Raw genomic sequence first — 10868 nt, 5'->3', positions numbered from 1 at the left:
CCGCTCCGGGCCCTTCCCGGGCCTCAGGGGAAGCGGCGCGGGGCACACGTTTACGCACCCAGGGCCCTAGAGCCCCGCACCTGCTGAGAGCGGGCGCCGCGCGGGAGGGGCTGGCGGGGCCACGGGTGTGAGCGCAGTGAGCCCGGGAGCGCGGCTGTGCGCGCGCGCGGGGAGGGGCCGTGCCGTCACCCGGAGAGCCCGGCGGATCCCGGACTCCGCCGCGCACCTCCGCTCACCGCTTGCCCGGCTCCAGCAGCCGCCGCCGCACGGTGAGTATCCGCGTCCGGTTGCCCGCCCGACCCCCGCTCCCTGACCCTACAGCTTCTTTCGTTTAGTTCCGATTTGGGTTCTAGCGGCTGTTTTTATTATTATACCTAAAGAATCCGTCGCCTCACTCCCATCGCGCCCGCCTCCCACCTCGTCGCCCACTCCTAGCTCACCCCTCAAGCTCCAGGAGCCGGCGAGGGTTCCCCGAGCCGCCCGAGCCGCTGCTCCTTGTCACGGCGTAACAACCCTTGACCCTGGCTTTCTGCTCTGGCCCCCGAAATTCGGTTCCTTTCCTAGGGCCCCCCTTCTCCTGGTCCCGGGGCCTGGGGCCCCTCCTTCCATTCAGGAAAACCCCGCGGGAACCACAGACCCTCAGCTTGGCAAGGAGGATGCGGTCGGCTAGGAGCAGTTCCTTCACTGCAAGCGGGCAGGGCACACTTGCCAATTTCGGGAAACCGAGAAGACGTCGTCATTTCGCAGAACCGTGGCGCCCTCCACCACCATCTCACCCCAGGCCACCTCCCCAGCCCGCCTGAGAGCTCTTCAGGGGGAAGCGAGGCTTGTCTTGCTGATCCCTACGCTGGGGAGTTAAGACCGAGTTTTTGCTCCCAAATGTTACAAGAGACTTCAACAAGGAGGGTTAACTTGTTTCAATTCGATCCACAGAGATAAAGATGAAACAGGCAGATAACAGATAAATAGCTTGATACTGGGAGACGGTATGAAGACAGATGGGAGAAAGAGGAGGGAGCTGGGAACGACAGACAGCTTAGGGACGATAAGATCGACAGCTGAGGGGCACCTAGACAGCCAAGGAGAAAGACAGACAGAAGATCCTAATCCTCTTGATGAAGGCTTTTGAACTCAGATCCCCTGTCCGGCAGGAGCTGCCCCTCTGAAAATGGGTTTTCCTTTCCAGGGGAGTTAGAAGAGGGGCCCTCAGGGTTGGGCTGCCTGGGCCATCGGAGCGCCTGCAGCAGTGGGCCGGTGGGAGCCTTCCGAGACTGAGGTCTCGTGGCTGGCCCCGGCCACCTAGAGAGCGCCAAGCATCACTCCCCTGATCCCCCCTGCTGCTGAGGTCCGCAGGCCCAGCTGCCTCCCTCCCTGAACCAGCAAGCAAAGCATGGGACAGGCAGCAACTTTGGACCTGGAGCCTTGTATTGGAGACAGACTAGGATTCCCCTCAGCCCATATTGAGCCGGGATAGCCCTGCACAAAGTATACTCAGAGAGGAGACACCCCCCCCAAAAAAAAGAAGAAGAAGAAGAAGAAGAAGAAGAAGAAGAAGAAGCAGCAGCAGCAGCTTGGAGAGACTGCATTTGGCCTGAGCTAAAATGGTAAGACCGAAGGAAGAAAACTTGGGGAGTGAGCAGTTAAAAGCGAAGGAGAAGAGGCTCCTAAGAAACTTCCTTGAGAACCTCTCCGTCTCACACGCTGACCCGATGGAAGCCAGCTTTGGTCTGGAACGCAGCTAAAAATGCAGAAAATGTGATTAGGAACTGCCTGACCCTGGTTTCACTGATGGCTGGAAGGAAAACTATTTCTATTTCCAGCCCGAATCTTTCTGGCGGGGCTCCGGACGTGAGAGAAGCTCGGGTTTGTGGAAACCAGTGCTATTATCCGGGGGATCCGGCCGGAGATGGATGACCTGGGGGCTGCCCTGGGGCTGGACGCAAATGGCTTGCTTTGGAGAGAGCGAGATTCAGCACCGCGAACAGCGGTCGCCTCAGACTACCCCGCCACCACCTCCACCACCACCACCACCCAGCCTGGAGACCTTCCCCCTTTCCTCCCCCTCCCCCTCCGCCCCCTGCTGTCTGGAGTTGGGCACTGACCGCCCCTCCCCCAAACCCTCCGCGCGCTGCCCCCGCCTGCCCGCCCGCGTGTGAGCACTACAGAGCTGAGGGAAGGCCGGTCCCCGAAGTGCGGGCTTCAAGACCTGGGCGGGTAGGGCCGGCTGAGGGTGGCCGAAGGCGCACGGATCTTGGCGCCCGGGAAGCTCGCGTTCGGCAATGTCTTTGCTGTGTGGCCTTGGGCAAGTCACTCTCCGTCTCTGGGCTCCACCTCCTCCCCCCATTCCCAAAACAGGATTTCATTCCTAGCAGACCGGGCATTCCTGAGGTCTCAATTACCCCTCTGCTCACCCAAACCCCGGGGGCTTTTGTTCCGGCGCCAGCATGAGTCCGAATAACAAAAGGCGCCCGTCTAGGGGGCGAATGAGCTTGGACTCCCCATTGCCAAGATTCCCACTCGCGCCAGACTCAGCGCGCCCCGCTGGGCGGGCCCGAGCAGCGGCGGCGCTGAAAATGGCTCATCTGCTCTCTGCTTTCTCTATTTCGCAGGAGCGGCGGCATGGAGGCTCTCACCACTCAGCTGGGGCCGGGGCGCGAGGGTAGCTCCTCGCCCAACTCGAAGCAGGAGCTGCAGCCTTACTCGGGCTCCAGCGCTCTCAAACCCAACCAGGTGGGCGAGACCTCGCTGTACGGAGTGCCTATCGTGTCTCTGGTCATCGACGGCCAGGAGCGCCTGTGCCTGGCGCAGATCTCCAACACCCTCCTCAAGAACTACAGCTACAATGAGATTCACAACCGCCGCGTGGCCCTGGGCATCACGTGCGTTCAGTGCACGCCGGTGCAGCTGGAGATTCTGCGCCGGGCCGGGGCCATGCCCATCTCCTCGCGCCGCTGCGGCATGATCACCAAGCGGGAGGCCGAGCGCCTGTGCAAGTCGTTCCTGGGCGAGCACAAGCCGCCCAAGCTGCCCGAGAACTTCGCCTTCGATGTGGTGCACGAGTGCGCGTGGGGCTCGCGTGGCAGCTTCATCCCCGCGCGTTACAACAGCTCGCGTGCCAAGTGCATCAAGTGCGGCTACTGCAGCATGTACTTCTCGCCTAACAAGTTCATTTTCCACTCGCACCGCACACCCGACGCCAAGTATACTCAGCCCGACGCCGCCAACTTCAACTCCTGGCGCCGTCACCTTAAACTCAGTGACAAGTCGGCCACAGACGAACTGAGCCACGCTTGGGAGGACGTCAAGGCCATGTTCAATGGCGGCACCCGGAAGCGGACCTTCTCGCTGCAAGGAGGCGGCGGCGGCGGTGCTAGTGGAGGGTCGGGCGGGCAGGGGAAAGGCGGCGCTGGCGGCGGCGGGGGAGGCCCGGGGTGTGGCTCGGAGATGGCCCCAGGCCCGCCGCCCCACAAAAGCCTGCGTTGTGGGGAGGATGAGGCCGCCGGACCTCCCGGGCCACCGCCTCCCCACCCGCAGCGGGGACTGGGTCTGACGGCGGGAGCCAGCGGCCCTGCGGGGCCTGGAGGGCCCGGTGGAGGCGCGGGCGTTCGCAGCTACCCGGTGATCCCAGTGCCCAGCAAGGGCTTTGGCCTCTTGCAGAAGCTGCCCCCGCCCCTTTTCCCTCACCCCTACGGCTTCCCCACGGCCTTCGGCCTCTGCCCCAAAAAGGATGACCCTGTGCTAGGGGCGGGCGAACCTAAGGGCGGCCCGGGCGCCGGGAACGGCGGGGGCGCGGGCACTGGCGGAGGCGCGGGCGGCCCCGGCACCGGCCACCTGCCCCCGGGGGCCGGGGCCGGCCCGGGTGGCGGCGCCATGTTCTGGGGTCACCAGCCCTCTGGGGCAGCCAAGGACGCGGCCGTGGTGTACCCGACGTTTCCCATGTTCTGGCCGGCGGCAGGCAGCCTCCCGGTGCCGCCCTACCCCGCTGCGCAGAGCCAAGCGAAGGCTGTGGCGGCCGCGGTGGCGGCGGCGGCGGCGGCAGCGGCGGCGGCGGCGGCGGGCGGCGGCGGCGGCCCCGAGCCTCTGGACGGCGCCGAGCCAGCCAAGGAGGGCGGCCTGGGCGCCGAGGAGCGCTGCCCCAGCGCGCTGTCCCGCGGGCCGCTGGACGAGGACGGCGCGGACGAGGTGCTGCCGCCGCCGCTGGCCCCGCTGCCGCCGCCGCCGCCGCCGCCCGCGCGCAAAGGCTCCTACGTGTCGGCCTTCCGGCCGGTGGTCAAGGACGCCGAGAGCATCGCCAAGCTCTACGGCAGCGCCCGCGACGCCTACGGCGCGGGGCCCGCCCGGGGGCCAGGGCCGAGCGCGGGGCCCGGTGGCGGCTACGTGAGCCCGGACTTTCTGAGCGAGGGCAGCTCCAGCTACCACTCCGCCTCGCCCGACGTGGACACTGCCGACGAGCCTGAGGTGGACGTGGAGTCCAACCGATTCCCCGACGACGAGGGCGCGCCGGAGGAGACCGAGCCCGGCGCGCCCGGCGCAGGAGGCGGCCCAGACGGAGAACAGCTCGCTGGGCCCCCATCTACCACCTCCTCGGGCGCCGAAGGTCCTACAGACTCTCCGGACGGCGGTAGCCCTTGCCCCCGGCGCCGCCCGGGGCTGCCCCCAGCCAGCCGGTCCGTATTTGGGGAACTGGCGGCCGACGACGCGGTGCGGAGACCGGAGAGGAGCCCGCCGAGCGGGGGCTATGAGCTGCGAGAGCCTTGCGGGCCGCTGGGGGGCCCCTCGCCGGCCAAGGTGAGCCCAGCGCCCGCCCCACCGGCGGCGTGTCCGTGCTTCGCCCTGGGCACCGCGGAGAGGTGGGGCTGGCCCTGGCCGGGCAGGGGCCGGGGGTTTTGTTCTGAGCGGGCATCGGAGCAGCAGGCCTCGGCTATGCCCAGTCGGCCCAGCTTCGGGAGGCCCGCGGAGCTGCGCTCGCTGGAGCCCCCAGCCGAAGGTTTCGGGGGGTGGGGGCGGTGGGAAGGCCCGAGAAACGCCTGTGCTGTGTCTTCATGGATGGGAGTGAGGAGGAGACAGACAGGGACCGTCAGTCACACAGAAACAGACAAATAAAGGGGGTCTGGAGGGAGAAGGTGGAGGAGAGAAAGGGACCCAAAGCCAGAGAAAGGCGCAGGTGAGGCCTGGCCGGTAACACACCCATGCGGGTGAGACGCAGAGCCTCTCCCCAAAGCCAGGCCACTGCAGTGCGGGGGTCCCCGGAATCTTCTTCCACCCCAACTCCTAGTCGTCCGAGTCTCTTGGAATTCCCGGTGGGAAGCTGTCCGTCCGGCGTGTGGGTTGGGAGAGGGGCTCTCGGGTTGGTTGGGGCCAGCGCGGGGGTTTAGGTGTGTGTGTTGGGGGAGGGGGGTGCAGTTAAACCGGGATTGTTGGCCATTTGAAAGCGGGTGCCCACACTTGTACATTTCCATTCGGTCCATTAAAACACGAGTCGTTAGCCAGATGCTAAAGGCGTCATTTATGCCTGGGACTCGGCGCGAGAGGGAGGGAAGATGCCGGGGAAAAAAAGTGGGCGACGAGAGTGGGGGCGGCTTTGAACAGCCCTTGGCTTGGGAACCGGTTTTTGTGTCGGATACTTTTCTCGAGGGCGCTAATAATTACCCTGAATCTACAACAGAGAAGCGGCCCGCAAGGGCGCCAGGCTGTGCGGTGTGCAGCACCGCCGCCCGGGGCGCTCCAGCACCCCCCAACCCCCCACCCCCTGAGCCGATCTCCGCCACCCCTTCCGCATTCCCTCCCCGCCACCGCCCAGCGCCCCCCTAACCGCCTGTCCTTTCTCGGCCGCCGCAGGTGTACGCGCCCGAGCGGGACCAGCACGTGAAGAGCGCGGCGGCGGCGGCGCTGGGGCCCGCGGCCTCCTACCTCTGCACCCCCGAGGCCCACGGTAACGCCCCCACCCCCTCCGAGGGGGACGCTGGCCGATGTGACGCGGGGGGGGGCGGGGGGGAGAGCAGGCAGAGGGCCAGGGCCAGGGGGGTCTGCGAGGGAAGACGAGAGGAGAAAGATAGAGGCAGAGAACACCACAGAGGAGAGGGAAGGAAAGACCATGAGAGAAAAAAAGAAGCTAAGCGAGAACTTCCAGCAACTTTCCACGTCTGGTTACCTAACCACAAACCTCCCTGTCCAGCACATAAACACACGCTCACCTACACTCCTTACCCTGGGTTAAAGCCGTTTAAAAGCCACTCCTGGCACCCCTTCCAGGTGCTTTCATGTGTAAAGTAAGTGAGGTACCCCCGTGGACAGGCCGGGTCCAGCGCGTGGCGGGGGCACGTGGCGGCGCACTTGGGTACACCTGCCGCGCCGCGGTAGCCGGGCCCAGCGTGGTTGGGGGTGGGGAGAGCCCGGCACGTGCCGGAGGGACCCGGCGGCTCGCAGAGGAGGGGCTGAGGGCTGAGGGCTCCGGGAAGTCCGGCCGGCCAAGCCCAGGAGCGTTTCCCCGCCGCCGCCACGCCGCGGTCACTGCCTGGGCCGCGTTCTCCGCGGGAGCGGCGCAGGCAGAGCCGGCGGCCGCGCGCGCTCGCGGTGCCCCAGTATCTGCGCGCGATGTAGGTCGCTCGTCCCAGGTGGGCTCGGCTGCTGTACTGCTCTTTCCGAGGGGCTAGGGAGGAGGCGTGGAGACCGAGAAGAGCAGGCCGCGCGGGGGGTGAGGGGGAGGGAACGCCGGGCCCAAAGCCTGAGGGTGCGAGCCCAGGCGCACAGCATGGAGCAGCGGCGGCCGCGAAGCTTTTAATTAGGGCTCGGGCGCCCGGACTGCCGCAGCTCTGGCTCCATCGGGGTCACGGTTTCTTTGCCTCTCCTTGAAACTCGGTTTATTGCCTTTAAGAGCCAGATAAGGAAGACAATCACTCGACCGCCGACGATTTGGAAACGAGGAAATCCTATCCAGACCAAAGGAGTATCTCCCAGCCAAGTCCTGCAAATACAGACCGAGGTGAGCCCTAGGACGCTCGCTCGGGCAGCACCCCCAATCGGGAGTTGGGACCCGAGTCCCACCGGCTTTGGCTTGTGAGCAAAGCTTTCTTCAGGAGTGGGCGGCGGCGGGCCCCCTCCTGCGGCTCGCAGACAAATAAGCAGCGCAGGCAAGGTGCAGGCCACGTCTCCTGAGTCGCTTACGACCTGGGTGGGTTTGGGCTCTTCCGGGTAAGAGGGCCTTTGAGAAGGAATTAGGAACAGCATCACCCACATAAAACTGGCCAGAGGGCACATCCTGCTCTAAGACAGTCTCTCTTCCCTGGGTCTCCCCCAACGGGCCACTCGCTAAAATGATGGCTACCTCCCTAAAATGTTGGCTTGGGATGTGGGTAGGACTGGCCTGTAGCTGTCTCCGCTAATGGCACCGAGTCTGGAGCAGGTCCCTGACTTAGCACAGTTCCCAGGGAGCTCACCCCTCCCCTCCCAAGGCCTCTCCCAGACGGAACCCCTCTCACCTGCCCTTGTCTCCCAGGCGAAGATGGGCTCACCCTGGAGGTCACTGCAACTCAGCTGGTGGAGAAAGATATCGAGAACCTGGCCAGAGGTGAGGTTACACCTGAAGTGGGGCTACTCTGTGCTGGGGGTGGGGGGGGGGCTTCTTGTAGAGAGGGGTGAGGTTAAACTTGAAATGGAGTTACTCTGGGGGGCCTTCTTGTAGACGGTGAGGTTAGATCTGTGAAATGGGGCTACTCTGGGGTGGCCTTTCTTATAGGGGGTGAGGGTAAACCTAAAATGGGGCTACTCTGTGCTGGGGGGCCTTCATGTGGGGTGTCAGTCCTGTTGGAGCGTGCGAGAAGACAGGGCTCCTGGGCCATCGGTCTTCACTAAGTGGAAGGGAGGGCCCGGCACGTTGTGCTGGGGCAGAGGTGTGTGTGAGAGCCGGTGGCTGGAGGAAACCAGACCCCAGAGGCTCACTGGAAGTGTGCGTCCCTAAGGCCAGGTCTGTCTAAACAGCCCGGTGAGAAAGAGAAGCGAGTAAAGATCCTAGGAACTTGATGCATGTGGACAATCAGGACATTCTGGGTCTCCCAAACTCCCTGGAAAACGTGACTTTCCGAATAGTAAGATTCCTAGGAGGCCTCTACTTTAGGAATGTTCAAGGGGTTAACTTTTTTCCTGGAATTAATGTAAAACCACTCACCCCACCCTGAATGGGGTGGGGAGGCAGCTCATTTGCAGAATAGGGTCCTTGGGGTGTTGCTCAGCCTGCCAGGGAGAGAGTGTGACTTCAGGCACAGAAGGGAGCCTCTAACCCCACTCTGCTCCTCTATCTCCCCTTTCTGTGTTTTTGAGCACCTGCTAGGGAAGGGTTTCTCAGAGAGCCTCCCCAGGGGGAGGACCCAGATACCAAGAGCTCCATGGTCAAGTCAGCCCCCTGCCGCTTCTCTGGAGCTGGTTTCTGAGCTCACTCGCAGGGTTTTCCACCTCTGCCTGCTGCCCTCTCCCCAGACTCGCCCAGGGCTGAGCTTGGAAACCGGTATGGAGAGAGAGAAAAGCATCTGTGGTCTTTGACGCTGTGTAGTTACAGATTTTGCAGGATGTGTAATTACCTTCAAAATCATGGGTGCTTTATAGGAGTGTTTTTAGCATGGATTTGGGGCTGTGCTAATAACACTCATATAAAATTGTAAACAAACTGTTGTAAGTAAATGTATTTTTCCTGAAACTGTAAACAACCTGTTGTAAGTATGTGTATTTTTCCAGGGCTGGGGTCCAAGACTTTGGCCAGATTCTCCCTGGTCTGTATTATTGAAGGGAAGGATTAGGTCTCACTTTTGAAGGGGTAAACTGAGTCCTCCTGAGCTAGCCTCCAAGATTAGGGAGCTGGGAACAACTTGAAGCAGGTGCCACTCTGCTTGGTGCCTTGAGCCAGGACTTCGAAGTGGAAAGTGCCCTCTACCACCCTGATTTGATTCTCCTGGGCAATTTACTTCGCACCCCCTTCTCCTACCCCAAAGCCTTTGGAAGCAAATGGGTAAACTGGGTGCTGAGGGCCTCTACCTCCCGCCCCAACGCCCCCAACTCCCATCTCAGGGCTATCGGCCTCGGCAGGACCTGCGTGCCTGGGGGCCTCCTGAGTCCTGCACACCCCGCTCCTTTACCTCCCACTCTCGCCCGTTCACAGACGAGCTGCAAAAGCTGCTCCTGGAGCAAATGGAGCTCCGCAAGAAGCTGGAGCGAGAATTTCAGAGTCTCAAAGGTACCCCCATCCTGACCCACCCCACCCCACCCCACCCCACTTCCTGGCCAGAACCTTCTTCCCTCCTGAGCGGAGCCTGGCTCCAGGACCCCAGTGCCAGCAGCTGCCCCGCGCCCTGCGGACACGGCGAGCCCTCCTTTGCTGGGGTTTCCCACTAGACCAGAGAGGGGTGGGGGTGGGGTGGGGGAGGGGTGGGGGAGGGGAGCGGGGAAATGGGGCCGAGGGAGTGGAAGGGGGGGGGGCTGTGCTTAACAGCTCTCACTTAATCAATTTGCACAGATAATTTTCAGGATCAAATGAAGAGGGAATTGGCTTATCGAGAAGAAATGGTGCAACAGCTGCAAATTGTCAGAGGTAAGACGCGAGTCAGGTGAGCGCGGGCACGGGCCATAACTGCCTCTCGTCTGGCAGGAGCCGCAATGTTGGCTCAGTCATTTGGATTTAAATTGAAGGTAATTTAACAATTATTTTTTTTATTTAATATCCTTTGTATACTCTGATTAGCCTCAGAATGGCAAGCGAGCCCAGCAAACGGCTTGCAGGCATCATTACGTGGAGTGATTGAACTTCTTATCGCGGCAATTTCCATGGTTTCTAAATTAAAAATCGAGGCGTAAAATTACCTGGGAAGTAATGCCTAAGTTTGCTTTAATTTTGGTTAGATCCGTCTGCCTCTAAGCACCATCCCAGGCCATTTCCTCCCTCCGTCAGGCTGCAGTTGGGAGCCTGGATGCCTCCTCCCTCGGTCCCCAGTCTTGTTTTCCGAAAGGGCTGAGAGCTGAGAAGAGGGGGGAGGCTGGGGCTGTGACCCCGCCTGCCCGGGCCGGTGGACGAGTGGGCTCATTTCCTCTCCGGCCCCTCCCATGTCTTCCAGACACTCTGTGTAACGAACTCGACCAAGAGCGGAAGGCGCGCTATGCCATTCAGCAGAAGTTAAAAGGTGCGGAAGCCCAGGAGCAAAGGTGGAGGGGGGGGGGGGGGCGGTGCCAGACGCTGGCTGTGCGGGAGAATGAATAAACGATCGAATGAATGAATGAATGGTCGAATGAATGAATGAGTGATCTAATGAATGGGTGATCAAATGAATGAATGAATGAATGAATGAATGAACCAACAAACGAAGGAACCACGGTGCCAGAGTGAGGGAAGGCCAGGTTTACATGGATCAGAAGCTGAGAGGAGGAAAATAGGATTTGCTTTTAATGAGGAAATGATTTCAGAACGGGTGGGATAGGGAGAAAGAGCCCCCTGAGCTCTGGGCATTGGGAAACTGCCCTCAGGTCCAACTCTTGCCTTGGGCAGGTGGACCTTCCTCTTTCTGTGCCTCGGTTTCCTCTTCTGTAAAATGGGGCCTTTGCACCACAGCGGTGGTTTTGAATCGCCGGGGTCTCTTGTCTATCCTCCTATCTTCCGATCCACTCCCTTGAGAACCCCTGAGCCAGAAGAGGGTGGGTGAGACCCAGGCGGGCAGAGGAGAGGGTCGGGTGGACCGTGCCAGGGACGCCAGGCAGGTGAGGCACCCACCCTGGTCTGCCCGACTGTCCCTCCAGAAGCCCACGACGCCCTGCACCACTTCTCCTGCAAGATGCTGACTCCCCGCCACTGCACCGGCAACTGCTCCTTCAAGCCCCCGCTGCTGCCCTAG

General features: G+C 62.1%; 1 protein-coding gene across 1 annotated transcript; it reads left to right on the top strand.

The window, feature by feature from the left end:
- Positions 1-2279: 2279 nt before the first annotated feature.
- SKOR1 (SKI family transcriptional corepressor 1) lies at positions 2280-10868 on the top strand. Its single transcript, XM_054715512.1, is given in 10 exon segments — positions 2280-2336; positions 2339-2388; positions 2610-4788; positions 5839-5932; positions 6875-6982; positions 7496-7567; positions 9149-9223; positions 9503-9577; positions 10098-10163; positions 10774-10868. Coding segments are annotated over 10 exon segments (2871 nt in total).

The sequence above is a fragment of the Eptesicus fuscus genome, chromosome 5 (genome assembly GCF_027574615.1).
Source record: "Eptesicus fuscus isolate TK198812 chromosome 5, DD_ASM_mEF_20220401, whole genome shotgun sequence".
NCBI lineage: Eukaryota > Metazoa > Chordata > Mammalia > Chiroptera > Vespertilionidae > Eptesicus > Eptesicus fuscus.
Note: the sequence above shows the minus strand (reverse complement) of the source record. Positions and strands in the feature narration are given on the sequence as shown.